This window comes from Bombus flavifrons, chromosome 4 (assembly GCF_040668555.2).
Source record: "Bombus flavifrons isolate JBK064 chromosome 4, iyBomFlav1_principal, whole genome shotgun sequence".
NCBI lineage: Eukaryota > Metazoa > Arthropoda > Insecta > Hymenoptera > Apidae > Bombus > Bombus flavifrons.
The window spans coordinates 8,817,486-8,845,283 of NC_138445.1; the positions used below are offsets into that span (position 1 = coordinate 8,817,486).

General features: G+C 31.2%; 6 protein-coding genes across 10 annotated transcripts in view; 3 read left to right on the forward strand and 3 right to left on the reverse strand.

The window, feature by feature from the left end:
* LOC138179343 (uncharacterized) overlaps positions 1 to 8,153 on the forward strand; it is a 34,875-nt gene extending 26,722 nt beyond the window's left edge. For both annotated transcript variants that reach the window (XM_069112018.1, XM_069112017.1), the window contains exons 6-9: positions 212 to 417; positions 1,003 to 1,202; positions 7,537 to 7,781; positions 7,851 to 8,153. In XM_069112018.1, coding sequence (XP_068968119.1) covers positions 212 to 417; positions 1,003 to 1,202; positions 7,537 to 7,781; positions 7,851 to 8,153 — 954 coding nt within the window. The remainder of the gene's footprint in view (positions 1 to 211; positions 418 to 1,002; positions 1,203 to 7,536; positions 7,782 to 7,850) is intronic.
* Positions 3,368 to 5,452, reverse strand: sinu (claudin family member sinuous). Its single transcript, XM_069112053.1, has 2 exons — positions 4,491 to 5,452; positions 3,368 to 4,391 (listed from the first exon to the last, which is right to left on the reverse strand). Exons 1-2 carry the CDS (start codon positions 4,765 to 4,767, stop codon positions 4,003 to 4,005), a joined length of 666 nt encoding a protein of 221 aa, XP_068968154.1. The 5' UTR covers positions 4,768 to 5,452; the 3' UTR covers positions 3,368 to 4,002.
* kune (claudin) lies at positions 6,128 to 7,279 on the reverse strand. Its single transcript, XM_069112056.1, has 2 exons — positions 6,981 to 7,279; positions 6,128 to 6,899 (listed from the first exon to the last, which is right to left on the reverse strand). The coding sequence occupies exons 1-2, from the start codon at positions 7,114 to 7,116 to the stop codon at positions 6,397 to 6,399; spliced, it is 639 nt and encodes a 212-aa protein (XP_068968157.1). The 5' UTR covers positions 7,117 to 7,279; the 3' UTR covers positions 6,128 to 6,396.
* A 147-nt stretch (positions 8,154 to 8,300) lies between the features above and the next one.
* On the reverse strand, positions 8,301 to 10,990 carry LOC138179348 (deoxyribodipyrimidine photo-lyase). Of its 2 annotated transcripts, none has more exons than XM_069112025.1 (6): positions 10,812 to 10,990; positions 9,867 to 9,993; positions 9,464 to 9,792; positions 8,842 to 9,392; positions 8,535 to 8,776; positions 8,301 to 8,461 (listed from the first exon to the last, which is right to left on the reverse strand). In XM_069112025.1, the coding sequence occupies exons 2-6, from the start codon at positions 9,976 to 9,978 to the stop codon at positions 8,301 to 8,303; spliced, it is 1,395 nt and encodes a 464-aa protein (XP_068968126.1). In that variant the 5' UTR covers positions 9,979 to 9,993; positions 10,812 to 10,990. The 2 variants fall into 2 exon arrangements, with proteins under 2 accessions (XP_068968126.1, XP_068968124.1); XM_069112023.1 differs by having other exon boundaries at positions 10,060 to 10,929.
* A 415-nt stretch (positions 10,991 to 11,405) lies between these two features.
* On the forward strand, positions 11,406 to 17,147 carry IntS6 (integrator complex subunit 6). 2 transcript variants are annotated; one of them, XM_069112012.1, is made up of 10 exons: positions 11,406 to 11,544; positions 11,660 to 12,011; positions 12,189 to 12,266; positions 13,384 to 13,623; positions 13,717 to 13,897; positions 13,987 to 14,711; positions 14,790 to 15,062; positions 15,143 to 15,476; positions 15,583 to 16,326; positions 16,436 to 17,147. In XM_069112012.1, the coding sequence occupies exons 2-10, from the start codon at positions 11,895 to 11,897 to the stop codon at positions 16,642 to 16,644; spliced, it is 2,901 nt and encodes a 966-aa protein (XP_068968113.1). In that variant the 5' UTR covers positions 11,406 to 11,544; positions 11,660 to 11,894; the 3' UTR covers positions 16,645 to 17,147. The 2 variants fall into 2 exon arrangements, with proteins under 2 accessions (XP_068968113.1, XP_068968114.1); XM_069112013.1 differs by lacking the exons at positions 11,406 to 11,544; positions 11,660 to 12,011 and adding an exon at positions 12,024 to 12,106.
* Positions 17,148 to 20,409: 3,262 nt separating this feature from the next.
* Positions 20,410 to 27,743, forward strand: stau (double-stranded RNA-binding protein Staufen). 2 transcript variants are annotated; one of them, XM_069112061.1, is made up of 10 exons: positions 20,410 to 20,596; positions 21,066 to 21,141; positions 21,295 to 21,503; positions 21,593 to 22,135; positions 22,226 to 22,434; positions 22,509 to 22,844; positions 22,946 to 23,474; positions 23,604 to 23,812; positions 23,919 to 24,099; positions 24,628 to 27,743. In XM_069112061.1, exons 2-10 carry the CDS (start codon positions 21,086 to 21,088, stop codon positions 24,636 to 24,638), a joined length of 2,283 nt encoding a protein of 760 aa, XP_068968162.1. In that variant the 5' UTR covers positions 20,410 to 20,596; positions 21,066 to 21,085; the 3' UTR covers positions 24,639 to 27,743. The 2 variants fall into 2 exon arrangements, with proteins under 2 accessions (XP_068968162.1, XP_068968160.1); XM_069112059.1 differs by lacking the exon at positions 24,628 to 27,743 and having other exon boundaries at positions 23,919 to 24,201.
* Positions 27,744 to 27,798: the final 55 nt, after the last annotated feature.

The following is a 27,798-nucleotide window of genomic DNA, read 5'->3' on the forward strand; positions in this document are numbered from 1 at the left end:
GAAAGACTTTTGGTCTGTTTCCATTAGAAAAATTAATTTTTAGAAGAAATGAAAGAAAAATAACGGAAAAGAAGTTTAATTTCTGATCGCTTACCGCTATCACGTAGAATTCAAAGACGATCGATCAATCGAGCCCCGTAGTATTCGACGCGCGATTAGAGGCGGCGCATCTTTTCCATATTCCGGATCAATAATCGACGTATTCTTTCAGGACGATGGTAGAACGCATGCCGGTAGAAGCCGAGAAAATTGTGGCGGGGTCGGACGAAATATCGCCAACGCCTTGATCAACCTTGGTCTGAACGCTACACGGTTAATATCCGTCGTTGGTAACGACCAGCCTGGGAAAGCTATAATTAAAAGTCTAGGAGATGGTGCCCAGACTGTGGAGCAGTTGTCAAATATGAACACGGCTAGGTACGCGTTGCTTTTCCCCGCCAATTTTCCGCAAATGCTAGATCATCGACTTCTATGTCTAATACTAAATTATCTCGACAATTATAAGTTTTTTCTTTCTCTCTTATCGATTAACTCACACGAAATCAGAGAACTCAATATTTCTTTTTCATAATTTCTTTTCTCTCTTTGTTTTCGTGCCTAAGTTATATTAGATTAAAAATTATAGATTTTTTTTAAAAGAACACTCGAGTACGTTTATCAAGTTCAAGGTCCGCTATTATGATTTAAAAGAACAGAGGTATAAGATACTTCTTGTGCAATACTGAATCCGAAGACAGTAAAAGCTCATCATTGGTATTAATGGTTATTGGTTTCTGTAGCGAATTGCTGATCGGAATAACCATTGACCCCGTAAATACCACTAGAGACCACTTGTCCCCGATTTCCAATAGTTTTTCTTTTGCCATCTTCGAATTCGTTCTTTCACACGTTAAAAGAGACATCTTTTCCTTTTGCATTATATGTACATATGTACATTTGAATATTTTGTTCACTGGTCTTTTATTTATCTTCTTAAATATGTATTTGTGTTTGATTTTTAAGATGTACCGTGATCATCGATTACAAAGGCGAATGTCGGTTCGCAGTCGGCGAGATGGAAGTGTTCTCTAGTATCAGTCCGCATTTGGTGAAGAAATACCAATCGTACGTGGAGAATTCGAGTTTCATCGTTCTTGACGGTAATCTACCTCTAGATACGATTCGATACGTATTGGATCTTGCAACGTGCTCAAAAATTCCAGGTAGGTGATAATTTTGTAAGCTTTTACTTCATTTCAGTTTTTTTTTCTTTTTTTTTTCATTAATCTCATAAAATATTGATTGTACTATCAAGGTATATGATATAAAATCTGATTAACGTTTACTATGTAAAACTTTGCAATAAAAAGTAATTAGAAAGATATGTACATTTTTATGATTTTTCAATTTCGATAATTTTTATCGTAATTATTTTATAACTCCTAAAATAACATTTATAACTTCTAAAATATTCTAGACTTAGATATATATTTATATGTATATATAAAACAATAGTCTAAAAATGTGAGAACAGTTCTTTTTATCTAAAGATACAGGTTTTTATAAAAAAATAGGTGAAGTTAATTCTGTCGCTGAGAACACGCACTTAATTGCAGGGCAATGTCATTACAAAATGACTTTAAAAGCAGTTTTATAAGTTTTCACTTCTAATTAATCTAAAAATAGTTATAAATCGATCTGAAATAAATCTTCTTTGAATACTATATATCCTCCCAGTATATAATAACTATTTTATATAAATCTATAAAATTAATACAAATTTTGCTTTATGTACTACATTTGCATTACTAAGTTTAACCATTTGAGTGCCACTGGTTTTTGCTGTTTCCCAATAAAAAATTGCCAAACGGCACGATAGCGCTTCTTTCATTACATGTCCAAAAATGGCAGGCGGCGTGATAGCGCTTGTCCTATTCCTTGTCTAAAACTGCCAAGGAGCGCGATTGCGCTGCTTTATGTTTATATACGATAAGTCTTATTTCTTTCAGTTTAATGTTATTCTGATATCCTTTTGAGCATAAGTACTGATATCAGTGGGTTTAAATCATATAAAAATATTATTTAGATATTTTATGGCATTTATGTAAATTTCAATAATATTTGCATCCAAATGTTAGACTGAAATTAAAATTCGTCTTTTCATCAGCTGCCTCGTTAATATAAACATATATTTCATTATTGTTTTTTATAGTCTACTATATATAATGTAGTTCATTATATTATTACAGCAATGGTTGTTTAGAAGAATAAAAACATGTATGTACAAAGTATAATATTACTCAAATTTTGTCTTAATTTACCTAAGACTGAACAATAACTGTAAAGACATGCATCGACAAAAAATGAGCATACTGTTATTATCGGTTCCACAACCTAGAGCACTGTGATTTTTTAACACAGGATAGAAGAAGCACAATAGCGCTACTTGGCACTCAAACGGTTAACATAAAGCTAATCAGAAAGACATGAATGAAATAACTGCCAAACCATATGACCATAACAAATAGCTATGGTTTGATTATATTAGTCAGTCTGTATGCCAATATTGCTCTCCAAATATTGATACTGTTAAAAACAATAGGGTACCTGAAATTTAAAAATTATTTGAAGGTCATAAACGTGTTTTGCTTATTTAACTGATATATTGTTGAAAACTTCTACTTACCTACTGTGACACAACACACGAAAGCAGTAGCTAAAAGCATCCATTCACAATTCGTTACAAATTTCAAAGGCCAATGGACTAAGATCAATACAATCACAACTTGTGCAAAGAATAAGAGTAAAAAAACAGATGTGACAAATGTTTGCACAACCATCAGTCACTGGCAATAATCATTTTCTAATTACATAATATTCTTTAAAAAAAATGTAGTAACACCCAACAAATTGTTTTTTGATTTTTTGCGAAATTAAGAATATGAGTATCTAATAAGCTGTTCAAAACAATATTCCTAGAATTACATATATTTAAAATTAGTGAAAATCTCTTTTCTTTAAATTTAAATCCAGTAGGGACTGAAATGAAATTAATTTAACAATCAGAAAATATTTATAAACATAGCGAAAAAATACATAATAAACAATTAATAGAGGTTATGAATGTTTTTCACTCACTGCAAGTCTAAGAAATGATATTGCTTACATAAAGCGCGATAATATTCTTGTTTATCAACAAACATTATTATTATTTTGCTTCTTTCTTTAAGCCTTAAAATATTCTATTTATCGTAAACTTGCTACACCACATTCGTTTCACTACCAATAATGTACCTTAGTTTTAGTTGACATCCTGTAAGATTTCTACTTTCTATAGTTAGATCAGTGGTTCTCAAACAAAAACAAAATAATATATAAATAATAACTATTTTCAACATTTAATCTTATCTTTATTGAAGTAAAGATATATTACAAAAACGATACATTGTGCCTAGTTAAAAACAATTTTTTTATAATTTACAGTCAAGGACGAATAATTAAATTAATTCATATAATTATGTTAGTATTTTTATATGTGTAAATTACACTAGTCTTTACAAATCTTGTACATATAAATTGACCATTGGCAGTAAATGTTTACATTGTAAAACTTATACAACTTTCCATAACAACTTCTTATAATTCAAGAAAAAAGAAATTTTTCTATTGGATACAATTGAGATTACTCTTCCTTTGCTAAAATAATTAACTTTAGATATATTTCCATTAACTTTCACATTCAGTATAATTTAACTTCCAAAAAGTTAATAAACAAGTAAAACAACAATAAAAATACAAAGGTTCCCTTCTCATTGCTACTTAATACAATTTATACATATCTTGTATATATAAAACTTACAAAAATACAAATCTTGTTTTATAACATACTTTGTACTAGAATAATAGAAAACATATCTTACATTATACTATTATTAAAAACCAGCTAATATATGGACGGAATAATATTACAAAATTTTAGCACTAAATTGTTGTGCAAGTCTTATGTAATAATAATACTCTAACTCATGTACGAGATTCAAGCTGGAATCTTGTTTGAGATTCTTTTAAATACTCTCGTTTTTTACGTTGAACATTTGCTTCAACGAGGAGAAGAGCTCCTGCTATAATTGTCAATACACTACCCACAGCTGCCATTACAAAGGACCAACCAAAGAAATTGTTTGCATGTCCAGGCATCCAGCCATCAGTATTTCCAAGGCAAGCAAATATAATTACTGCTAGTCCACCACTTATTCCACCAACAAACAGTAAACCTCCAATTGTCATGATAAGTTGTACATAACGTTTCTGTTCTGGATCACAACATAGAGTGAACAATAATACCAATACAAATGATACCATACTCAACAGGAAGCATAGAGTAAAGAAAAACTGTGTTGCTATCATAAATGCTGTAACAAAGAAATTAAGATTAGTGATACAATGACAACATGTTACTTTGATAAATTTATAAGTATTAATGGGAATGATTAAGCTAAAAAGAAACTTACGAGGTAGTAGAAAGCCTCGAATATCAGAATAACCTGCAGTGAAGGGATCATAAACCCATCTACAACCAACGAAAAAGCGTCTGGGTGCGTCCATTTCTTGAGGATTTGGAAGTGATCTAAAGCAATGCGTCCACAAGCCTAATTTGTCGAGTTTTGCGCCAGTGATACGATAATCACTCACTAACCATGCTGGTGTACCAAATGCAACGCAAACACACACGAAAGCAACGATAAAGACACCGACACCCACATTGCCGGAAAAGCTTCTTTTCTTCATCGTGAAAAAATTGTTTCGTGAATGATCACGATGTAAAACAGCGCGTATGACAAACAATTCAAATCTACTGATCTAGTAAAGATCCCACGGCATTAACCACACCCAAACACGTTATGTTGTGTGATGACCATGTAGCTTACCATACCATCCAACCTAACCTTGTAAAATCGTGAGTATCCCACGAGTACAAACTAGCAGTTATGACAAGGAAAGGGTTCTCAATGCCTAATTAAAATATTATTTAAATATTTCAAGTATATTTAAAAAAAAAATTTTAATGAAATATCTTTTTTCTGTTATCAGTTACGAAACATAGGCGATATAATAGTCATTTATTAACATTCATACATTTAAATGATAAATGCTGTTAAACTGTTAAAAACTGCTAAAAATTGCTAAAAAGCACATTAAAAATTTTGCGTGATGTCTAATAATGTTAAAGTTAAAAAATCTTTATATTATTCAAATACTTAATGAAAGGTGCTTTAAATGCTACAGAATGATAAACAAAGACTTAAAATGGGAGACGCTGCTAGTATGAGAATTTTTTATAAATTTCTATTGTAGTAACGACATTACGTCATTGACGTTTCAACTGAATTACATATTTCTACATCGCGAAATCTTAAATAGTAAATGAAACGGAAATACTAAAATGTCTTTCTTTTTATTTAGGTCAATTTTCTCGGCTATTAAAGTCTTTAATAATAAAAATTTACGAAATCAATGTAAACTATTAAGTTTAAAGAGATAGCTCCAAAAAATGATAAAAAAGATTTCTAACGAATTGTTGTTTTGTATTTTATAAAAAAGAATTTGTTTAATTCATATCCATAAACTTCAATTAAGATTCTTGGAATCGATATGACTTATTCTACTATTCAGTTTATGTATGATTCACCGAGATGCAATTCACATTACTTAATGTCATTAAAATTAAAACAATATCGCAAAAAAAATATTCATGATGAAATTGAAATTTACTATTCATTATACGTGTCATTTTATTAATAATTTTACGTTTCCGTAAATATTGTTAAATATCGAAGGATGATACGGAACCAATAGTAACACCTTTTCCAGGTGTGATCAATATAGTACGTGAAATTGTAGAAGTTGCTGATTAAAATAGGAGCTAAACTAGGTCAACGACTTACACCTGACGTCGATCTTCGTGCACGCAATCTTAGTCGTAACTCACGTTGAATTATTTCCCCCGATAATAAAATGGGTCAGAGCTTGACCATATTTACCCTTTGCAACCTAATTATTTTGCTTTAATCCGCAACTTACGCATATATTTATTTGTCAAAAAGGCAAATATAATAGAAAAATTAACATAAATGCGAACAAGAGGAGATATGATTTCGAACAAATTACTTTATTCAACTTCATTCTTCATATAATTCTCTAACATTTCACTTCACTTGCATAATTAAGGCCACTTATATCTAAAATCTCTTCTATGGACGGATTCGTTAACAAAGTCAACATACAAATTATTTTACAAAACAATAAATACAGCATATTTATGTAACATTTTATTACAAGGACGTATAAAATATTTTTTTTATATTATTACCTCCAACTTCCCTCAAAAGCATATAAAAAATTATTGCATTTATAATTTTAAATGGTTGTATGTGTTTTTTGTTCTTCCCGTAATATTCTTTCTTGTTTCTTTCTGTGCCTACGGCCTTCAATCAAGAACAATGTACCTGCTATAACCAAAGTAAAACTACCAATAACAGCTAATGCATAAGACCAGCTGATGTTATTATGCTCCCAATTGGGCATCCAGTCTCTACCATCGCCTCGTGCACCAAATATTATAACAGCAATAATACCACACATTCCACCTAGTACCAAATTTCCACCAGTTGTCCATAGAAGCAACTGATATTTATCATGATGTTGTGAGCAACATGTATATAATACAGTTAAGAAACCTCCTATTAATAATAAAGTCAGACATAATGTGAAAAAGAATTGTGTTGCAACAAAGAAATCTGGCAGGAGTATATCATGTATTATGTAATATTCTTCTTCAAACACCCACCAACAACCATAAAATTTAGTATCATACAAATGATGCGGATCTCCAAATCCTTGGAAGCATACCTGCCATAAACCTATAATAACATTTTATAAGACAATATAGTATTTAAATGGTATTTTTCTTACTAATATGTCAAATATTTAAATCAAATTACCGATTTTGACAAATTTTGGATTTTCCAATTTTCCATCGGTTTCAAGCCAGTTGGGTGTGGTGAATGCAATGATGATTGAAAGAAATGCAAGTGCTGTGCATATAACAGCAGCTTTACCGTTTAGAGTTTTACTCATTCTATTACTTTATTTTGTAAATAGTTTTTAAGTTTGACTTATTTTACGTAGTTTTCAGATTTGCTTTTAAGCAGCTTTTAGGTTTTAAGTCGGAATGTGGTAATGTGACACATACACTATGCGTTATGTTTTGCGTTGTGTATGCGGTATGCGTCTATGAGACGATGAAACAAATGATTAATAGATGTCCATTCACATGAAGAATTTTTAGCGCTCTAGCAGCGCTCCATATTGCGAGGAATGCATTTAGTCTTAGCGCCATTATTTAAATAGCATCTTAAAACCAAACAATTAGTATATAAAAATTACATCCAATGTATTAAGATAAAAAAAATATGTTTAACATAAAATTTAAAAAATAATTATATTTGTAAATTGAACTATGATGTATTAAAATCAAACATGACATTTATTTTTTAGTTTGGTATGAACCCACGGATGTGAACAAGGCAACTAAAGTATTTAAAGCAAAATCGCAATGGCAAAATGTTTTGCATTTTATATCACCAAATAGGAATGAACTATCAGCTATTGGGAAATATCTTGGCATATCGGTACCTGACAACAAATTACCTATAGACTTAGAAGAAGTAAAAACAATTGCAGAGCAAGTAGCTGAATTTATCCCAGTGGTTATAAGTACATTAGGATCACAAGGAGTATTGGTAAATATTTAATAATTGGAACAAATCTGAGAAAATATAAATATAGAATTTAATAATTATTTTTTATAGGTCGTTCGTAAAGCTCTTGGAAATGATCCCTTTTATGATAAAGGAGGAAAATTGGTTGCTCATACTATGGTCACTTCTCGCCTATATCCCCCCTTATCTTTTATTTCTGATGATCCAAAAGAAACATACAGTGTGAGTGGTTGTGGTGACTGTCTTACTGCTGGAATAATTTATGGAATTCATAAAAATTTAGATGAAACCAGCTGTCTTTCCTTAGCTCTAAAGGCTGCTGCACTTTCTTTAACTTCATTAGATGCAGTCCCCACTTCACTTTCATTATTATGCAATGATGCACAATGTTGATAAATATTAACCATTGGAAATTATATATTGGCATAAAATACTTTAATTATATATAATATATATTCTTATAAGATAGAGATTAAATGTGGACGGATAGATTTTAATAAATAATTAATAACTGTATAATTATAATTAGTGGCTATGCTTTTATATAAGTTCATTAGCTTTCTTCTTTCCCCATTTCATAACAAATTCGGCAACATTAAATTTTCGTTTACATCCATTATAATTCATATATCTTATTTTCCCAAATATATCTCTTTCTGGCCAACCATGATCATGGACACCACAGATAGACCACATGCAACCTAGAAGCACAAATAGAATATACATATTGTGTAATAATAAAATACATCACAGGAGGACAGATAGAGAACTGACCTACATAACCATTCGGATCACAACCATCGATACTGTACTTATTATTTAAATAATTGGCCCATTCTAAAGCAATCTCAGGTGTTTCAGTCCATTCTAATAATTTCTTTGCCCAATACATTCTTAAGAATCCATGCATTTTTCCTGTTATTATCATTTGATTTTGACATGCATTCCATAAATCATCATGTGTTTTAGAGTTTTCCAACTGACTTAAAGAATATAAATATTTTCTTGTATCCTTCCTAAATGTAATAAAATGTTAACAATAATATAATGTACACAACTTGTAATAAATAAAATAAATTACCGATGTTTATTTAGTGTTTTTATAGCCCAAGGATAGGCACCTTCAACAAGATCGTACTTTTCATTATAGAAACAAAAATTATCACTAAGTTCTCTTCTAATAATAGCCTCCTCCATGAAGGATTCAACCGATTTTTTATACAATCCTTTATATTCTTGTATTTCCAAAATACAACGTTGTACTGAGATCATACCAAAATGAAACCAAGGTGATAAATTACTGATAGCATTTGACAAAGGATTATTATGTTCATCTCCATATTTTTGTAAGTGATTCTGTATAAAATTTTCAAGTTCCTTAATACCATTTCTATATCCTGGTTTAGCCCATGTAATTTCAGCTGTTGGCTTACTTGCTTCTACATCTTGCAAAGTTATATCCCAATTGTTGTTTTCAAATTTTTCTTTTGTTAAATATGGGTGCTTAATAACAGGAGGAAATTCTGTTAAAAATTCCTGTAGTTTTGTATTTATTTTATTTCTGATGGTTTTAGCAGCAAACTCCTGTTTTGATGATGCATACCAGCAAGGCACAATATTATGAGCATCTATCTTTAAAAGATGTATATTAACATATCAAAGGATTATCTGTAAATTACATCATCAACTAAAATCGTGTTTACTTGACAAATAGGGACATCTTCTGGAAGATTCTTTTGTACGTTATCGATCCATGACATAGGTAACTTTAGTGGATAAAAATCAACGATCACAGCCCCCATGTTATATGTTTTTACAAATTTAAGAATACTCTCATTTGGTTTACCATGTAAAAGATGAAAGTTTAGATTCAGTTGTTTGCATTCTTTTTCAATCTCCATTAATCCTTTTAAAAGAAATTTGTAATATCTCATAGAAGCATTTAGGAAACTTGGCATTATGCAAAAACATATATGGAGGGGTACATTACTTTTCACAGCAATTTTCTGGGCAAAGAGCAGAGCCCAATTGTCTAAAAATGTTAAATCTTATTAATAAACTAATAATAATGAAAGAACTATGTAGAACTATGTATTAAATATATACCTTGTATCCTAATATCACGAAACATCCAATACAAGATACCTTTACAGTTTTCTTTAACATCATTTAATTCGCTTAAATGTTTAATACGTTGTTTATTAAAATTAAATGTCATAATAGATTCAGATACCTAAAAAATAACAAAATATTCAAAGAAGTATATTTTACTAATTTTCTTAAAAAAGAATCAACTTACATTTTTTCTATTCTCTTCAAATTTTTTTAGAAGATTGACAACTTTTTTGCGCTTAGATGGATTCAGCTCATCCATATTTTTGTGTACAATTTTATTTATACTAAATAATACTGAAATATCTATACATATAATACTTTGTACGATTCTTACAACTTTTGAACTTAACAACTTATGACTATAGAATATTAAATCATATTACGCAATACATATATCTTACAGCTTAGAATATATGAAATATAGAACAATTTATCTAAATCATTTAACCACTAAAACGCTACTAACTTAGAGTTAAAAACCCGCCATATTAGAGTCCGTACTGTTACTTATTTTCTGATTGGTTATTCCCTTGAATCAGCTGAGTTTTATTATGTTCATAAAATTTTTAATAGACTTATCAAATAGGTAAAAATATAAAAATGAAAGATAACTGGAGGACACAGTGCACTATTAAAATGAAAGAAAACGTAAAAATGGATGGGTAAAAAATTATTCAATAATATATATGATTCAAAGCAATTTATTTTAATTCGTTGTAACATATACAGCAAATTCCTTACGCATTGTTTCTTCACTGACTGCTTGATATCATTGAAACAAAATAAATCAAAATATGTTGGGTTACATACATTACACAACACACATTCCTTTATATACTATTACACGATTATAATAAAAAGATAAGAAAGATAAGAAAGAAATATGCACTCAAAGCAGCGCAAAATCTTCCTAACAAGATAAAATAAATAGGTTACCTATTAATTATAACATTATGTTTCTTCTTGCATACATGTATCTATTCATTTGGACAAGTTGAAACAAACCCAACTTTACGACACACTGTGTGATCGTAGAACGTATAAAATGTGTAGAAGTAGTATGCAACAACTATTCTATTCGATAGAAGTAAACAGCGTTTCGATACGCACTTATACAATGTCGAAACACGATGCGTTTCATACATACAGTGATAGAGATGAAAGTTTATTTGGAGGGAGAACAGCCAATAGAAATAAACTCCACGAAGTCACGTGGTTTGCGACGCAGTGTAACCACGAGCAAGATAAAGCTACTGTCAACAGAGACGAATGAAACGCCGAGAGAGAAGGTTAAGTTTTGTTCTCGTTAAATTGAAAGAGTAAGAAAGAACAGTAGGTAAAGAGAAAGACAGTCGTATATATATCGGTAGTAAGGAAGGAGATGAAGGACTGAGAACGATAGAAACTATACGTGAAAAGACAAAGGATATCGTGAGAGCGAGAAAGAGAAAGATAAAGGAAGGGGAGAATAGGAAACGAAGAGAGGGACAGACGAAAGAACGAGCGGACAGACTGGCAGACGGACTTGTCCGACTCACGACTCGCGATCTCGTGGCTGCGTTTCAGCTGCTGTCCCGTGTGCCGCTGTTCACCAGGCACATTCGAGCACCAGAGGCGCGCGACGTAGCAGTAGATATTCGGTTCGGTATAGAGAAAGAGGGGAAAATACGTACATATATATACATATATTAATATATATATATACTATACATACACGTATACACATACATACATACATACATACATACGTACATACATACATACATACATATATATATATATAGGAAAAGAGGGAAAGAGAAGTAAAAAGAAAAGAAAGAGAGAGATCGAAAAAGAGTAAGAACGAAGCGGGCGCCGTTACGATAAAAGAAGTTTTTCGGAGAGCGTATTCGGGAGCGTTCAATGGTCGAAGCAGCTATGCGCCACGCCGTCGTAGGGCTGTTAGCTAGCTAGTTCTGACTACGGGAGGTCTCGGGCCGCAGTTACGACCTCGAGAACGAGCGGGTTCGCCTCGCGAAGATGACCATAATAGTCTTTTTGATCGACACGTCGGCCTCCATGAATCAGAGGGCATATTTGGGCGGGCGACCCACGCTTTTGGATGTAGCCAAGAGCGCCGTGGAGACTTTCGTGAAGGTACGCTAGTCAGACAGCTTTCCCGGCCGGGAGATTCAATTGTGATTGCTGTGCCCAATCATTAGCTCGTGTGCCATTGTCAAAAAGAGCAACGTGTAATAACGGACTCCCTGCCTTTTACTTTCCTGCAACTCGTAATTTTTAATCGTTTAATCCTTTTTTCTTCTTTTTCTGTAGGTAAGACAAAGATCACCAGAGAGTCGTGGAGATCGTTACATGCTCCTGACCTTCGAAGATCCGCCCCAGAATATCAAGGTATGTTTTTCTTTGTATTACACTTGCTTTTACATTCGTATCTTTCACACTTTTTATCCTTTTCCCTTTTTCTTGTTCCTAAGATCATTGCATCTCTTTCTTACACGCACACATACGCTAGCTAACTACCATGTATAGTGTCTCATGCATAAAACTTTCAATTATATCTTTTCTCTCAAATATCTTTTCTGTTTTTCCTTTCAAATGCATACATAATTCGTTGTCTTATATGACCAATCGATGCATTCATGCAGAATTGCCATGTTATTGGTCCCCTTCGATTGCTGAATAATTGATAGTCAGCAAGAAGGCAGCAAAGTGCAGCGTGCACTTGCCGTATCTTCTGTCCTCCGTTACGGAAGAGCAGCATTGTGGGTAGTAATACGCGAGTGGGGGCCTGCCCACGAGGGTTTCTTTCTTTATGGTTACGTGCGCGCCAAATTTGCGAAATTGATATACACGATTTCGTTGATAAGACAAACTTACATATGCTTTTCTTTTTAAATTTTAGAATCTATGCTTTGTTAATCCCTCTCCAACAAAAATTTTCTTTTAATTTTATAACAAAATTTTGATTTCATTCCATCCTACTCAATTTTGTGTTTATGAAATTTATTTATAAGTTGAAGTAGGTTTTTTTTTTCAGAATTGAACATGATGATCAATTAAGAATGGCCCAAGGTTGAAAGTTGTTATAAGGATTAAGCTACTGTCACCAGTTTGGTAATGGTAGAGAAGTGAAATAAGTTTTCCGTATGACAGTGGATCCTGAGACAATAAAGAATTATCATGCATTGGATAGAAGTTAACATAAATATTGTTGATACAATGATGAATTTAAAAAATCACCAATGCGATTGACAATGAACGTTGTGAACTTTTTATGGCTATTCTTTATTGTCTGCATATTTAATGTTACATGGAGGTTCTCATTATTGCAGAATAATTTTCTTCTCCTCCATTGTTGCTAAACTTTAGTGACAGAACTCCAAACCTTGTAATAAGTTACAATTTTGCATCTTTCTTGAATCATTTTTATATTATTATATTACGTTGAAGAAGAAATTGTTTTCTCTTGGTTTCGATATATAACTAAACAAATACTCTTTTCCTCTAGGCTGGATGGAAGGAAAATTTAGCAACTTTTATGAACGAGCTTAAAAATTTACAATGCATTGGGCTAACAACACTAGGTGCTGCTTTGAAACATGCTTTAGATGTCTTGAACATAAATCGTATGCAAACTGGCATAGATACATATGGACAGGGAAGATGTCCCTTTTATTTGGAACCATCAGTAATTGTTGTGATTACAGATGGAGGAAAATATACGACTAACAGTGGAGTTAATCAAGATGTAAGTTTCTTAATTGTATTTAAAAAGTAGAAATACCATCTTTTTCCTTTTTTATGGAAAAGATAATTGAAAAACAAAAAATGATTATTACAGTTTACACTACCAATGCACTCTCCTATACCTGGATCTGAACTAACCAAGGAGCCATTTAGATGGGATCAAAGATTATTTTCTTTGGTACTTCGTTTATCTGGAACTCCGGCTGTCGAGAGGGACACAGGTTTGGTGGCAAGTGATTCATCTCCTATAGATGCTATGTGTGAAGTTACTGGAGGTAAGGAAAAGAAAAATATTTTCATAAGATAATTTATTCTATTGCTGCTCATAAAAATACTGATATAAAAAATCTATTACTCATTGTAGGTCGTTCATATTGTATAACATCTTTTAGAATGATGATGCAATGTATAGACTCTTTGGTACAAAAGGTTCAGTCTGGTGTGGTAATAAATTTCGAAAAAATTGGACCAGATCCTCCACCTTTAAATAATGAAACACAACATGCAGACGATGATGAAAATGAGGATGAAAATAATACAACGAATGGAGCACGGACGTATCTTCCTAATCCAACGGTACCAGGAAACACAGCATGGCATTCTTGTAGAAGACTGATTTATGTCCCAAGATCTGCTCAGAAAGGTTTCGCGGTTGGATTCTGGCCGATACCTGAAAGTTTCTGGCCTGATTTGAGTGCTAGTTCTTTGCCGGCTAGATCGGCACATCCGAATGTAAAATTTACTTGCACCAGTCAAGAGCCTATGGTGATAGAAAATCTTCCATTTGATAAATATGAATTAGAACCAAGTCCGTTGACGCAGTACATATTAGCCAGAAAACAACCGACAATATGTTGGCAAGTTTTTGTGGCGAATTCTTACAAATCAAGTGAAGTGGGTCATCCATTTGGATATTTAAAAGCAAGCACTAATTTAACGTGCGTAAATTTGTTTGTCATGCCTTACAACTATCCAGTACTTTTGCCTTTGTTGGAAGAACTGTTTAAAGTGCATAGATTAAAACCAACGAGTGAATGGCGAACACAATTTCAAAATTACATGAGAACAATGCCCACTTATTATGCAGCAGTAAGTTTTCAAGTGATTATCAGAATATTTAATTACTTTATTAGTAAATTTGAATAATAGTGCAATTTTGTATTACAGTCCCTCAGGAGAGCTTTAACTAGAATGGGTGCACCTACACCATTAGCTCAAACATTAATACCTGATAATATGGATAATTCATTATCCTATAGTGTCTTAAATTATTTAAAACGGTTAAAAAATCAAGCTAAAATTGAATTTGATAGACTATGTAATGAAGTTCTTTCCAAACAACTTGCTACTGCCAATATGACAAAAAATTTAGTGAATGGTAGTACAACAGTAACAGAAGGTGTGAGGGTTATTCCTAGAACTCCTTTAAAAAAGGATTTGGTAAATATTTGTTATTATCTACTATATAAAAATATTTGTGTTCTTACAGAATTAATGTTATTTTTTAATCTAATCTTCAGGTGTCACATCCATTATTACAAGATAAATTTACCGGATTGAGGGATCAATTAAATGAATTCGGTGGTTTTGTAGTCGGATTAGTTAGAAATCAACAACGTGGTGCGCATAGTTACAGGAACGCATTCGACGTTCCACGAAAATCTTTGCTAGATCAAGTTGTTAGAATGCGAGCCAACTTCCTGCAACCTGGATTGCTGCATACAAAATTACTTGATGATGATTACGTTCACTCAATGCCCCTAGCACAAATGGGAAATTATCAAGAATATTTGAAACGTATGACTCCACCATTGAGAGAAATAGAAAGTGCTCCAGTTAGACAACATATGTTTGGTAATAGTTCAAAATATTTGATAACTAATCTAATTATTTTAATTTAAAAATATCAAGTTTACATTTATGTTGAAAGAGTATCTAATTTCTTGTGATTAAATTCCAGGTAATCCATTCAAAATAGATAAAAGAATGATGGTCGACGAAGCGGATATTGATATGGTTGGTGCAACATCTTCAACTTCCAAGGGCGGTCTTAAACGTAGCTTGCCTGCATCGGATGGAGGAGGGTCGCTTGCTTCGAAACCACCGTCAAATAAACGAAAACCGGGTCCAATTCCTAAAGATGTAGTCGTACGGAGACCGTCGTATACGCCTACGAATACTCCACCGAGTTCGCCAGTACCATGGGTTGACGATACGAAAAATCAAGTGACCCCAACTGCCGACTCGAATCAAGTTTCATCAAATATAACAAATTCTACACCTAGTGTATCAAATGCGCCGTGTATTAATTCGCCGGAGAAATTAGTAAATGGCCTTGCAGAAATGCCAACAATACCAGTTTTCGAACCAATTCCAGTGGAACATACTAACAATCACATGGATGCTCCACCAACTTTAACACCGGTAGTTAATAATGTTGATACACCTAAGATCGAAACAAAAACTGAGAAAACGGAAAATGTTAAGAATGAGTGTAACAATCTACCTCTTAATGATTGTGTTGAAAATAGTGTGAAAGTTGAAAATTCGGTTGATGAACGATTGTCTAATCATGTCGAAGAAAAAAGTGAGTCCAAAGTAGAAAAAGACAAAGTTTTGACGAAAAAAGAATTGGAAGATATTAGAAGACATAATTTGTCTGTTCGAGAACTTGTATATAAGGAAGTGCGAAGAAGAGGTACAAGTAAGTTGAAATGGATACGTATTTCTATTATCTTTTTATGTATATCTATAGTCTATGAAGAAGGGAATCTACAAAATAATTTATACCAATAATTATAATCTTGTTTCAGATTATGAAACACTATTTTCACATTTACACCAAATTCAAGGGACTCTAGATATACGACTTGCATTTTTGCGAGATATTGTGAAAGAATCATTACGATTTAAAAGACGTAATTTGGCATCATTACTAGAAGATCATTTGAAAAATCTACAAGAAGATAACTGGACTGTAAACCATAAGGTGAATCACAATGGTGCCACAAAAATAAGTTAAGAATTCATTGCATAATCGGGGCATTATTTCGATAACGAAAAGTACGAATTCAATGAATGAGATGCAGAAAGTATAAGAGGGATACAAAATACCCCAATAAAAGCAAGTCGTACATCTATAAAGCGATAAGCGTACTAGCGTTTAAGGATGTATGTTGCCAAGGCGCGAGAAGTGATAATAATTGTTAAATCTAATGAAACAAAATAGCATTCTGTATGTCAACCAAGGAGATATGATTTCAGTACTTCTCTTGTTCTTTATTTTGTTACTGTACAGTTGGTAGAAATATGTTTTGTTCTGTACGAAAGATCAGAAAATCTGTGTTGCGACAATAAAATCTTTTTAGCAACAATTTAATAACTTTATAAACATTATTTAACATTCTGGATATAAATTTATTATACAATTTGTAATAATTTTTTAGTTTTTGGATTTGATATTAGAGTAAAATTACTGTATGCTATTCCTATTATATCTTTCTTCTTATCCAAAAAAAAAAAGAAGGAAGAAAGAAAGAAAGAAAATTCATACAAATTTTAAGTCTCGAATGCAGGCATTTGGGATACTCCACATTTTGGGTAATAATTAGCAATTGTAACTTAATGTTTAAATTCTTCTGTTTTTCAAATAAATTGATGTAAATATAACGCCCTGAAAAAGTACAACAGTATTAGAGTAGTACAATTTTACCAACTGTACGACCAAAATTAATAATAAATTGAAACAGAAATGACTATATGTTTTCTTTGACTAAGTTTTCTTTATATATTTTTTTTTCTAAGATTTTAGCGTGTACTATATTGTGATCTAGTGTATAAATGCAGGTTCAAGGTCATTAACATATAATATGGTTTGTAAATTTAGTTGTGTATATTATTAATAGTATGAAACTATTTGGGTCTGATTTTTATAAACTGGAAAGATGCTTAATACGCAACATTAGAAATTTAACACATATCTTCTGTTTAAAAAGAGGTTGTAAAAATTTAAATTTTGTAAGTAAAAGATGCATATTATTTTATCATGTAATTTGCTAAATTAAAATACTTTGAAAATAGAACTTGTTTGATCATAACGAATCTTTCTTTTCTGATTTTTCTAACTTTCTCAAAAATGGAATTTATTAAAACATTTTCAATGAAGGGTTGACAGTGCCTAATGCTATTGAAAATTAGTGTAAAAACGATTGTATTTATTTTTAATCCACTTCAACGATTTTGTTTCAAATGTATGTCTTATTAAAAAATAACAAACTATTGAACTGGCTGTAAAAATAAAATTCTTAATAAGAAAAGCCAGGTATATTTAAAATAAATTTTATTGTTATTACTTTAATCGTTATTTCACATTGAGTAGAAGTGGGTTGAAAAAAGGTATACAGTAATAGCAATGATTTATATAAATAATTAATAATGTCAAAGTCACTTGTTGCTATCTATAAGGAGTAATAGTGATTTGACCAAATATTAAGTGGATTGTCCTGGATTAAATGATCAGGCAGATTATCTTACCTATTAATCAATTAATTGAATCATGAGCATTATATGTGTACTAGAACTAAAGGAATTTCATCTGCACTGCATTCATTGTCATTATTCACATAAAAATAGGAGAAAGTTTTATGGGGAATACTAATAAATTACAACATATCATCTGTATCATTAAACAAATTTAAATATAAAGGGGCTTATTCTTTGATTTTCTCTGAATGCATTTTGATATAAAGATTATAATTATAGACATATATATTGCCCTTTTATATTTAAGCAATATTTTTTAAGTAAGATAATCAATCTGAACTTTCTTACAGGGACATTATATTCTGCTCTTTGTAAATTTAGTAGTGAAATTGTATATCAAATAGTATTTATTAATTGAAACCGTTAAATGTTTAATAAATTATTTTATAATAATGGAGCTTAGCTGAGTCTTGAAGACAATGATGCTAGACGCTTATTGGCTCCAAAGAGAAATTAATAAGAAAGTTGAATGAATATAACACAAAGTGCGATTCTATAATGAATTAATAGATGATAAGAAAAACTATGATGGGATAAGTAATACAATTACAAAATTTTTGTTATAGAAATTGTACTTTTTAATGTATTAATGTTTATTCAAGCAGATTAATTGAAGATGGTTATAAAAAATGTCAAAAATGTAGGAAAATACTTTGTACTATTTTGATTAAGATAATGCATCTTATAAGTTTATAAAAAAAGTGTTCGTTTGTAATTTTTTTCATGAAAGTGAATTTTATAATTCAAATATGTAAAAATCATTTTAAAAAATGAAAAATTATAAATTTAATACTTTTGCACATTAAAAAAGACTAAATTATATACTTTGAAGGAAAAGACTAGAAAAATATTAGTGTTTACAATTTTTTATGCCCTACAGTCCATTAAATTAAGATGATGATTTTATCAGCAAAATATCTTCAATTTACTTCTAAGTTCAATTCAAATTGTAATTTATTACATCCATATTATATATGTGTTCTTATTGTCTCCTTTAAAATACATTCAGTTGGTTATCCTTGTATCTAATGTATTAGTATGTGCGTTATTGTACATATACCACTGTAAATAAGCATATATTAACGGTTACTATCAAAAAAACTTATATTGAAATAATTGTTCCATTTTTACGTTTATATTTAAAAAGAGAAATATGGCAAATAAGCTTAAAAAATAAATTAAAAGATAATTAAAACATTTTATATGGTGTGTTATTTTCATCTAATGTTTCAAATTAATTACGAAAATTATTCATTTACACATAAAATTTATGATCAAGTATTTGAATAATAAAAAGACGATTAGTATACACTGGAATATACATACATATATGAAATATAGGTTATGTTTACCACATTTCGTACTAATATTATTTCAAGTTTGCTTTAAAATTTGTTCTAATATAAATACAGAATGTAAATAAAAGTTATATAATAAAAATAATAATAGAAAATCCGAAAATTTATGCTCGACGATAATACCGATGATATTTATATCAAGTCAATGTGTCTTGTACGTAAACAATTACTGGTCAAATAATCTATATACACAATCTATATAAACAATCTTATTTTATAAATGGAGACATTACATAACTTCTTTTAGTATTATTTAAGAATAAAAATTTATTGCGTAGTCATCGGGAGTTTATAGCGGCAGATAAATATACATTCACGTTAAACAATTTCATTTAGTAAATAACACATTGATATTGAAATATTGTAACACAAAGTTATGACAAAAAGTTAATAAACATCTATTGTTGGCTTGATTATATTTATAACAGAAAGTATATATAATATTGTAATATTAATATTTATACATCAAACATTTATTTTCCATAAAATTAACTAACATATGAAACTGACTTTATTATCAAACCTTTGGTATTTCTTCTTGAAATTTTAATTAAGTATAAATGTACAAATATATGTACACGTGTTTATCAACAGTACTAATAAAATTTCAATCAATATCAAAGTAAATGTCGATTACATCCGTTACTTCAGTTTCAAAATTTGAATCTATAATACAACGTTACACACAATATATTTTATTGATATTAAAGAATATTAGTAACTAAATACTATATTTAAACGAAATACTCAGTTTATAAAATACTCTTATAAATAATATGGAAAAATTATTGTTAATAACTGATGATTTAAAGAAATGAAAAGTATCGATAAGTATAATCGATATTGGAGACTTTTAAAAAAATCGGCAAGTAGGATGATTGGAAGGGATGAGAGACGGTGACCGAGAGGCTCACATCAAAATGGCCGCATTTTAGTCTACAGACGATTTTTCTTTACTGTTTGCCAATAGCCGCATAAAGGGCCTGGCAGTGTTCCCTTAAGTGGCAGATCTGTTTCGCCGGAAATTTCGCTGTCGAATAATCTGAAAATTTTCGTGAAATAGAATAAACTTTGGTAAGAAAATTCAACCGCATAATTCCGCTGCCAAATAGCCGGGCCAAGCCCATTGTCTATTGACTAGTTCATTAGAACAGAAATTTCTTACTCGCGATTAACGCTGTTACGCTTATCAATTATAAACGAATCTTTCTAAATACAGCTCGTAATATGTGTAATATGATTTACATGTACAATTACTGTCAAATATCTATTACCTCTGAATTACTCATTGTTTTTAACATTACAATGTCATTTTCATGCAATATATTAGTTTACCTAAAATAACAAAATCAAAAGTATGCCGTTTATGTGTAATACTTACATTGATGAAGTAATACTTATTCTTTATATTAGAATAGTCAATGCAGAAGAAATATCATTACAAATATGTCATCTCAGAATAAAAGATGGTATCACCCTAAACTCTTTTGTTTTAAATGAATTTGGTACAATATTTTTTATTCAATATCTTTATTCATTTTAGGTTTTGCATAATTTTTATACATGATGTTACGTCACCAACATCACACAATGCAAAACCAACTTCGAGATCATAACAGGTTTGTAATATAATATCATGATTACAAAATTCTTTGTAGTTCATACAGGAGTATGATGTATATTTAAATATTTTTATTTCATAATGATAAAATATGAAGTGATCACTAACCACTAAATACTTTTTATATTTATTTTATTTGATGTTTTATTAGAATGGGTGGTCCGATGCGTCCTATGCAGCAGGCAAATATGGCCCCTTTACATCAGCCTCAGCATCCGTTACCGCATCGGAATCCACATCAACAAATACTGTCCATGCCCCCCCATCAACAACACATTCATCACATGCAACATCCTGGACCACCACATGGAAATCCAAGGCAACCAATGTTGATGGGCATGAATGCACATAATGCGAATGGTACATTGAATAAATTATAGCGTGTTTTCGTACATTAGTAAATTATTTTTAATACTAGAAAGCTAACTAACATGGGTCACTTCTTTTAGGCACCATGGTTAGCGTCAGTCTAAAGGATCAAGCAAATACTGTTTCTGTGACTCTACAAAATCCAAATGTACCACCACCACAGTATCCACCACCACAAAATAATCAACGAAATCCCCCACCTCCGCAACACATTCAACAACCGCAAAGCATAGAATCAAATAAACCAACTACAAACGAAACAAACAGTGGAGAGTCCAGAGATCAAAGTCCACCCACTCAAAATCACGTTAATGTGACTGATTCAGCTTTGGCAAACATGAAAGAAAAAACACCAATGTGCTTATTGAATGAGTTAGCACGTTTTAATAAAATTCAGCATCAATATAGGTTGACTAATGAACAAGGACCAGCGCACAAAAAGCGATTTACGGTAACGCTAAAGTTGGGCGAAGAAGAATATGTTGCTGAAGGTCCTAGCATAAAAAAAGCTCAGCACAGTGCTGCTACTGAAGCATTAACGAAGACGTGGTATCAACGACCTCCGCCAAAACCTACAAAGACTATGAGAGTTGGACACCCGGGGAAATGTTTCGGCGGGCCTGGTAAATGCATACCATATGTATACTGATTACAAAAAATATATTTAGAAAATGTAAATATTATGCAGTTTTAAACTATTCTCTCCATTATAGGAAATTTACCACCAACTGTTGAATTAAATGCTTTGGCTATGAAAAGAGGAGAAGCCACTGTCTATACTTTTAGACAAGCTCCACCAGCAGGATTACAACAATATGTTACAAACGGTTTAGGACACTTTCCTCGAATATTTAATCCTCGTTTTCCTACATATAATCGTGGTTTCCATGCAGAACCTCAATTATATCTTGTATCTTTGAAGGTAAAAGAGTAATAAACATATCATTATAATTGTATTTCTGGATAAAAAATTTTATTCAAAATATTAATTTATAGGTAGGAGAACGTGAATTTATTGGTAGAGGTCTGACAGGTCAAGCAGCACGACATGATGCGGCAAGCAAAGCTTTAGAACAATTGCGCCAGTTGCCGTTACCAGAAGAAATAGCAAATACTTGTAACAGTGGCGAAAACGGTACATTAGGTGAAGCTAAAGATCCGATTGCAGAATTGAAGAGTCCTGTATCATTAGTTCACGAAAAAGCATTAAAACGTGGCTTACCTGTTAGTTTTGAAGTTGTGTCAGAAATTGGTAAGCCTCATATTCGGACATTCAGGACGAAATGTACTGTTGGAGATAAAGTTACGTTAGGAGAAGGACCTTCAAAGAAAGTAAGTTTTTTTGTATTTAAAATATAACATATTTTATATAGGTTCTTTGTACTAAACTAAAAAACATGTGATATATAATATATTTGCGATTCAACGTATAGGTATCGAAGAAACACGCAGCGGAGTTCATGTTGGAAGAACTCAATCGTCTACCTCCATTGCCTGAAACTATTCAAAATCGTTTAGTACGCGTGAAGCGCAAACCACCGGCAACAAAGAAGAAGTCGCGAAATCTTATAAAAGTTTATCAAGAACCACGTTCTGACTCTGACTCTGCAGAGGAAGTTAATCCAGTTTCGCGATTGGATCAAATACAACAAGCTAAACGAGAGAAGGAACCTGTCTATAATCTGATTGAAGAAAAGGGTGCTCCGAGGCGAAAAGAATTCGTTATGGAGGTTACTATGGGACAGTATTCTGCTCAAGGAGTCGGTCCTAATAAAAAGTTGGCTAAGAGAGCTGCGGCTGAAGCTCTTTTAACACAGTTAGGTTACACTAAGCCCCAACCACAACCGACGAAGCCATCGATTAAAACAGGAGAAAGTGAAAATGCTGAACAAAAACCTCGAAAAGTTACCTTCCTAGAAGATGAGCAGATCAATGAAACTCAATCTCATCCACCAGTAGGAGGTAAGATAATGTACACATAATAACAATTTTTATAACATCCATTATGTACAAATTATGAATACTAAAAGTTAAAAATCACATTATTTGGTATAATACATAAGTGTCCTGAAAAATTTTTACATTAATCAGGAACTATTGGACGTCAGTTAGTACCTGGACTTTTATTAGTAGACGGAGGTCAGGAATCTAAATTAGGCAGCGGACCTAGCGTACAAATTGTTGCTGAAGAACTACGAGGACAACAGCAACAAAACCCACCCACTGTTTCTCCCAAAGATCAATTGAAATATCTGTCTCAGTTATTTAATTTCAGCGTGGAATTTAATGATTTTCCAAAGGTATATATAGCTATCTTCGTCTATAATTTAAAATATATATCAGCAGATAATACATGTAGTTGTATATAATGTGGAATAACAAATTAATAATTAATTTTGTTTTCAGGGAGCAGTAAACAAAGAATATCTATCACTTGTAACATTAAGTACAGATCCACCACAAGTTTGTCATGGCAATGGGCCAACAAGAACTGCGAGCCGTAATCAAGCAGCATTGAAAGCTCTATGTACTTTAAGTAAGCTGGGTCTTGATAATGCATCCAACTCACAAACAAAAAAAGAAAAAGGTGCGTCTGGGGATGGAATACATATTAGTATTCAAGTTAAAAACAATATAATGGATGGAGCTATTGATAAGTAGTTATATAGTATTTAAGATTTACATATAAGTTTAATTTACATTGCCCTTTTAAGGCATTGCAAAGGAAAATTAATTTAAGGACATTTCAAAAAGTCATTGATGAGAACAATATATATCTGAAAACAAAACTTAAAAGACATGTGATTTCATTGTAGGTTTAGTATTAATAGTAAACATTAATATTAAACCTTAATGTTAAATCTTCTGAAATACTAAGATAAAATTTTTCATAACGATTTGATTGAATTCTTTTTAATTTGTTAAATAGACAGGCGTAGGAGTCATTGTTTTCATTATTGTGTGTTTCTAATATTTTTTATTATATATCATCAATCTTTTATTCCTGTTAGTATGTATGTTGTTTTTATGTGTATATTTTCGTTTAAAAAAATTATTTTTTATATAGTATTAATCATGTGTTTCATTTTTATTAATGTATTTACATATATTACAGTTGTTGAATGAACTAATCGGAGGGAGAATGAGTCTTCTCGATCTATCTCTCTGGGCCTTATTGCACGGTAACTTCGATATTGAATCACCGATGACTCTCGATCTTCATACATAACGCCATTGCTTCTTTAACTTAACGGATCGCGGATTTTGAAGATCAGTAGCTTTTTATGAAGGATAAATCTTTTGCAGTGCCTTAATCGCATCAAAAAATTGCTCAAGCACCAATAAATAATACAGTCTTCTTTCTTCTCCTTTTTCTTCTTTTCTTTCACGGCAACTTATCGTTTGCAGCAGCCTTTTATGGATTTCTGCAACGATTATAAATATGGTACGAAGAATTTGTATCTACGATTGCGTAAATGAATATATATAATTTAAATCATATTTTTTACGCTTAAACATATAATAACGTCTTGAAGTAAGAGGTGTTATTGGTGCTTGATCAAGATTGTGATCTTAACAGTGATTATTGATTCTATTATATTTATTATAACAATTTCATTGATAGGGTCACAATCAGTAAACATAAACTGTTTAAACGTCGTAAATGAAATGGTCATTTTCCAGAGAGTCGTGGTTTATGATCATAAAGCATTGTAGAAACATTAAGCGAAAAATATTGAAATCTGAGATGAAATGCGGCCATCTCCTAATTTCTTTATTTAATCCTTGGCTTTCTCATTCTCGCGAATAAAATGTCTTTTATGTCTTATTACCTACTATGAACGCGTACAAATCAGTGAAACAATTTCATGATCTTCATTTAGATTCATTTACATAGATGTAAAGCAACTTTAATAGACTAGTCTTATTTCGTATAAAAAAACTCAATGTTTTGTTGAGCAAAATGAAATTCTTAATAATGATTAATTTTGAAATTATATATAGTGATCAATACAAAAGAAGCGCATTTTCCAAAATGAGATTCGGCAAGAAATTGAAAAGAATTATGTGTATTAAGTGTCTCCAACTGAGAAAACAGTTTTTTATGATCGTAATATTCACCAAATGCTTAAGGATGCTTTATTAAATCAATTTAATTATAATGATTTACAAGATTGCACACAGGTAAATAATACAAAGATGATACAGGTTTGACAATTGGTTGGGGACTCTTTAAACGTACTCGATTGTTTCTGTTTTAGAATTTGTAAAATTGAAGAAAGGTAATGTGATATATTCATATTATTGCCCCAATTTGCTTTTCTATGGGGCCTAGAAGCACTCTGGGGTTATATTCGTGTTTTACAAGATATTGAGAAGTAAAGGACATTCAAATTTTCATACATCCGTTATCTAAAACGAAAATGGAAGATAATCCGGATGTATTGGAAATTATAGATAAGATGGTAATAATTCAAAATTTGTCTCGTTGAATCATGGTTATTAATAAAATATGTTTGATTTAGTCATATTCAAGATTCCGATGAGACTATGCTAAAGGGACAACGTCGCCGAATTTTGTCTTATTGCCAGAAGCTTATAACGATATTAAATTGGTCATGATATAAAGAATATCCAATAATGAATGAAGATAATGTCGAGAAATAGAGTTCGTTCTATCTATATAAGAACAAAAGAAAATACTATTATATGATTCTCTTATGAAGACTTATCTTATATTCATTATTCTCACTCCATCATTCTACAGATTTCTTAAATATTAATGAACCCTTAAACAAAAAGGAAGGAAAAAGAACATAAACAAATGATCGTAAAATTTCAGTAAAGCAATTGATTACTTTTTCACGATGTGTAATACGCTCCGTATCATGGAGATGAGAGGAAAGAAGGGTTACTTATATCATTTATAATATTTTATTCTTTCAGATAACCATTCATAACGCGAAACCTTCCGAATAATTTATAGCTCACTACGACAAGTTAATGAATGTTCCTTTTTCTGAAATATCGCTTCATAGGTGAGCCTTCCTTCTTCACGTGGGATTCAGTGTTCCAAATAAAAGAAACAATGAAAAAGAGTCGTGGTGAACCTCTTTCGCATAGTTTTTTCAGTAAAAAAGTAAGAAAATGAAAGAAAAAGAGAAACATGAATCCTACGAAAATGTACCCCTGTTGCAGGACCTATTTTATCCGCGTAAACTGTAATACAATAGTTAGTCGTAATAATAAGTGAATAAAGTATTAATTACTAAGATGTATGAAGTGGAAGTATCTCGATGGAACACGACGATTAATGTGATTCCGAGAAAACGTGGATGCATTAGAATAAAAGGTGACGATCTATAGTCTGCTCAACGAGACAAAAGAATAGACATAAACGTGGTGATTTCAGTCACAACAATCACATTTTATTCGTGTCTACTCTTTCATCTCGTTGGGCAGACCATAAATACTTATTTTACAAGTAACTCTTTCCTTTTAAATCTGTAACTATCGGACAATTGTACTATTGGCACGGAAATTTATATACCTGACTATTATTAAACTGTAAATTATTATGTCGTAAAAACATACGTACTTCGTTTTGTGTTTCAACTTATTGATAAATAAATGCACAAAAATTTCAATTTAGTATTTTCAACAATTAAAGCGATTTTATGTTCGTATAATTAAAACATTAAGTTTATGTGAATTGTGTACCGATAGTTAAAGAAATAATTTCAATGAAAGTAGTTGAAAATGTGAGTGAATTATCCAAAAATTTCTATTAAAAAAAAGGTTTAAACGACTCGTTAATTTAATTTGATAATGCTGTATATGTTTATGTTAAAAGAATGCTTTCCTAATGATGGGAAAAAAGATCATACTATGCGATTTATTGTTTTTAATGTTGTGGTATAGAAAATGAAAGTTGCGCTTAAAATAAATCAGTTACTTTGTTTTTTCTTATTTATTCCTTAAGAGAATACAGTTATAAAATGTAATTTTCAGTAATATCGAGCAAAGAAAAAGCATGATCGAACGGGAAAAAGACTAAGAAATAAATAATGGCAGTAAAGATTTTACACTGATAAAGTTTTTTATGGCGAAATATCGTTAACTCTCTTTTAAAGAATGGTCATCTAATACGTAGATATCTATTGCTTATTTAAACTTTATCGGTTTGTATTTGACATCAATAAACGACTGTAAAAACTTTGAAATGCATTATATTTTTGTTTTATACATCTGAAATTTGATTGTAACAAATACAATCGCGGATTGT